At 66.2% G+C, this 2,563-nt stretch overlaps 1 protein-coding gene across 1 annotated transcript in view; it reads left to right on the forward strand.

Annotated features, from left to right (window-relative positions):
- Window positions 1-2: 2 nt before the first annotated feature.
- The window catches only part of IL17RE (interleukin 17 receptor E), a gene marked incomplete at its 5' end in the record, with an annotated part of 6,705 nt that continues 4,144 nt past the window's right edge, over window positions 3-2,563 (forward strand). The window contains 14 exons of the mRNA XM_010718654.1: window positions 3-102; window positions 217-314; window positions 384-507; window positions 574-713; window positions 786-854; window positions 945-1,011; window positions 1,082-1,263; window positions 1,366-1,413; window positions 1,487-1,532; window positions 1,613-1,761; window positions 1,833-1,901; window positions 1,997-2,048; window positions 2,121-2,222; window positions 2,371-2,561. Of these exons, the coding sequence (XP_010716956.1) occupies window positions 3-102; window positions 217-314; window positions 384-507; window positions 574-713; window positions 786-854; window positions 945-1,011; window positions 1,082-1,263; window positions 1,366-1,413; window positions 1,487-1,532; window positions 1,613-1,761; window positions 1,833-1,901; window positions 1,997-2,048; window positions 2,121-2,222; window positions 2,371-2,561 (1,437 nt within the window). The remainder of the gene's footprint in view (window positions 103-216; window positions 315-383; window positions 508-573; window positions 714-785; window positions 855-944; window positions 1,012-1,081; window positions 1,264-1,365; window positions 1,414-1,486; window positions 1,533-1,612; window positions 1,762-1,832; window positions 1,902-1,996; window positions 2,049-2,120; window positions 2,223-2,370; window positions 2,562-2,563) is intronic.

A 2,563-nucleotide genomic window follows, 5' to 3' on the forward strand; every position in this document is an offset into this window, starting at 1 on the left:
CGCTGACCCCGCCCGCCCTGGCGCTGAGCACGGCGCGGCTATGCCAGCCCTCGCTGCCCTGCCAGCCCTGCCTGCGGGTGCGTCTGGCCGTCCCGGCCGCAGGTACGGGCTGTGCTCCGGGATGGGCCCCTCTTGTCCCGCTGGGGGAACCCTGGGAGGGGGCACCCCGGCTGCGGGATCGTCCCACCCGTGTCAGCAACCGCCGGTGTCCCGCAGGAATCCACGGGCTGCAGCTCGACTTCCTGGAGCTTGGCTCTAACCGGGCCGGCTGGCTGCAGGTGTGGCAGCGGCACCAGGCACCAGGCGATGCACCGGTGAGTGCAGGGCACGCCGCAGTGATGGGGATGGGTGGTGGGGCCACACTCACCCCCTGCTCCCCATAGTGGCAGGTTCAGTTCGACTGCTTCCCGGTGGAAGGTGGGCGGCGGGTCCTGGTCACCCTGCATACCATCCCTGACAGAGGCCTGGCCATCAGCCGCAGCCACGTGGTTGCCATCGAGCTGCAGGGTAGGGCTGGAAGGGAATGGGGTGCTTGTAAGGGTTGGCACCGACTGACCCTCCCTGTGCTCCCAGGGCCCATCTTCACCTACACCTGGCTCCCTGAAGTGCGGGCCATTGAGGTGGCCGTGCCTGAGGGCCCTGCGCTGGTGGTGCGGCTGTGCCATCAGCTGGCCTTGGAGTGTGAGGAACTGCCACAGCCCTTCCACCGCAAGGTAACAGCCAACGGGATGTGGTCCCCGGGGGTCCCTGCACTCCCAGCATCTTCACATCCTCTATACCTGCAGCTCCTGGTGCCGGGTGGCCACCACGTCTCGCTGCCATATGAGTTCCTGGTGCCATGCCTTTGTGTTGAGGTGTGTTCCCTGTTGCACCCCTGTGCACACCCATCTGCACAGCGATGGGACGCGGGTGGCAGACACATGGTGCTGTGCTCCGCTCCCCAGGCCTCCTATCCACACCATGACAGCCTGCGCAGCAAGCGCTGCCCATTCCGAGAGCGGCCGGACGCCTGTGAGTGCCTGAAAGAACCCCGGGGAGGGCACACTGTCTCCTGGCCACCCTACTGATCTCATCCCCACAGATGTCCCTGACTTGTGGTCTTCGGTGCACTTCCATGACTACAGCAGCAAGGACCAGATGGCCATGGTGCTGAGTGCCAGCTGTCCCCTGCATCCCCGGGCCACCCTGTGCTGGAGGGAGGCGGCAGCTGAAGCTGCACCATGCCACAATGTCCCTAACTCCACAGCAAGTGAGGAGGATCAGGTGAGGGGACATGGCTGCAGGGCACCTGCTGGACCCCAGGATGTCCAAGGGTGCAATGCATCCCTGGGGACAGATGATGACACTCTCTCTGTCCCTTGCCAGGTGTACACACTGGACAGCGTGGATGTGCACCCCCTGCTCTGCTTCAGGGTAAGCCCCCGGGCGGTACTGGCTGGGGAGATGCCAGACAGGGTGCACAGCTGACCCCATATCCCCTCCTCAGTTCTCCTATGGGAACAGCAGCCACGTGGAGTGCCCCCACCGCACAGGTGAGCCCACGGGTTTGGGATGCTCTCCCTTCCCCCTCAGGCACACCATCATGCTACGGTGTGTGCTCTCTTTTTACCAGACACTGCTTGGAACGTGTCCCTGAGTGCCCGGGGACTGCAGCTCCGCCTGTGCCTCACCTCCCGTGTCCCCGCGTCCTTCAGCGCAGCACTGTGCCAGCGCCGGGGCGGGCGCTGTGAGCCCGAGGCTCCCGTCTACACCGTCACGCGGGTGAGTGATGTAGGACAGGGGAGCTCAGGCGGACAAGCTGTGCCACGCTGACCCTGCCTCGTGTTTTGCAGCCGGAGAGCTCTGCTCCAGGGGAGCTGGCGCTCTTGCTGCCGGTGCAGGTCCTGGGCAGCTGCGTGTTGGTAAGGTGACCCCCATCCCTGCTGTGCTGCCCGCATCAGGGTGAGGGGGAAAACCCCAAGCCTTGCCCCCCTCATCCATCTCCTTCCCCACCCAGGTCTGGCGCTCAGATGTGCGCTTCGCCCGCAAGCAGCTGCTCTGTCCCGATGGTGAGCGGAGCCCCAGGGCTGATGGGGATCGGGGAGGGTGTCGTGGCTGCCCGCTCACTGCCCCTCTCCCAGTCTCACACAGGCACTTTGGGCTGCTGGGGCTGGCGCTGGCACTGGGGCTGGTGGTGACCGTGCTGCTTCTGAACTGCCGCAGCACCTGGAAGATGCCTAATGGTGAGGGGCAGCGGTTTGGGCAAGGGCCGGGGCACCCCGAGGGCTGGGACACTCCAGGCACGGGGAAGGTCCCGGGGAGGTGGGACACTGCAGTTCCACTGGGGTTGCTCAGAGCAGGGCTGTCACTGCTGTCCCCTCTGTCCTGCAGGTGAGGCAGCACGTGGCCGCCCGGTGCTGCTGCTGTACTCTCCTGACTCGGAGGAGCACCTGGCACTGGTGTGCGCCCTGGCCGAGCTGCTGCGCGTGGGGCTGGGTTGCGAGGTGCGCCTGGACCTGTGGGAAGCGGGCGGCGTGGGGCAGGCGGGGGCCCTTCCCTGGCTCTACGCACAGCGCAGCCACGT

Source organism: Meleagris gallopavo, chromosome 14 (genome assembly GCF_000146605.3).
Source record: "Meleagris gallopavo isolate NT-WF06-2002-E0010 breed Aviagen turkey brand Nicholas breeding stock chromosome 14, Turkey_5.1, whole genome shotgun sequence".
Taxonomy (NCBI): domain Eukaryota; kingdom Metazoa; phylum Chordata; class Aves; order Galliformes; family Phasianidae; genus Meleagris; species Meleagris gallopavo.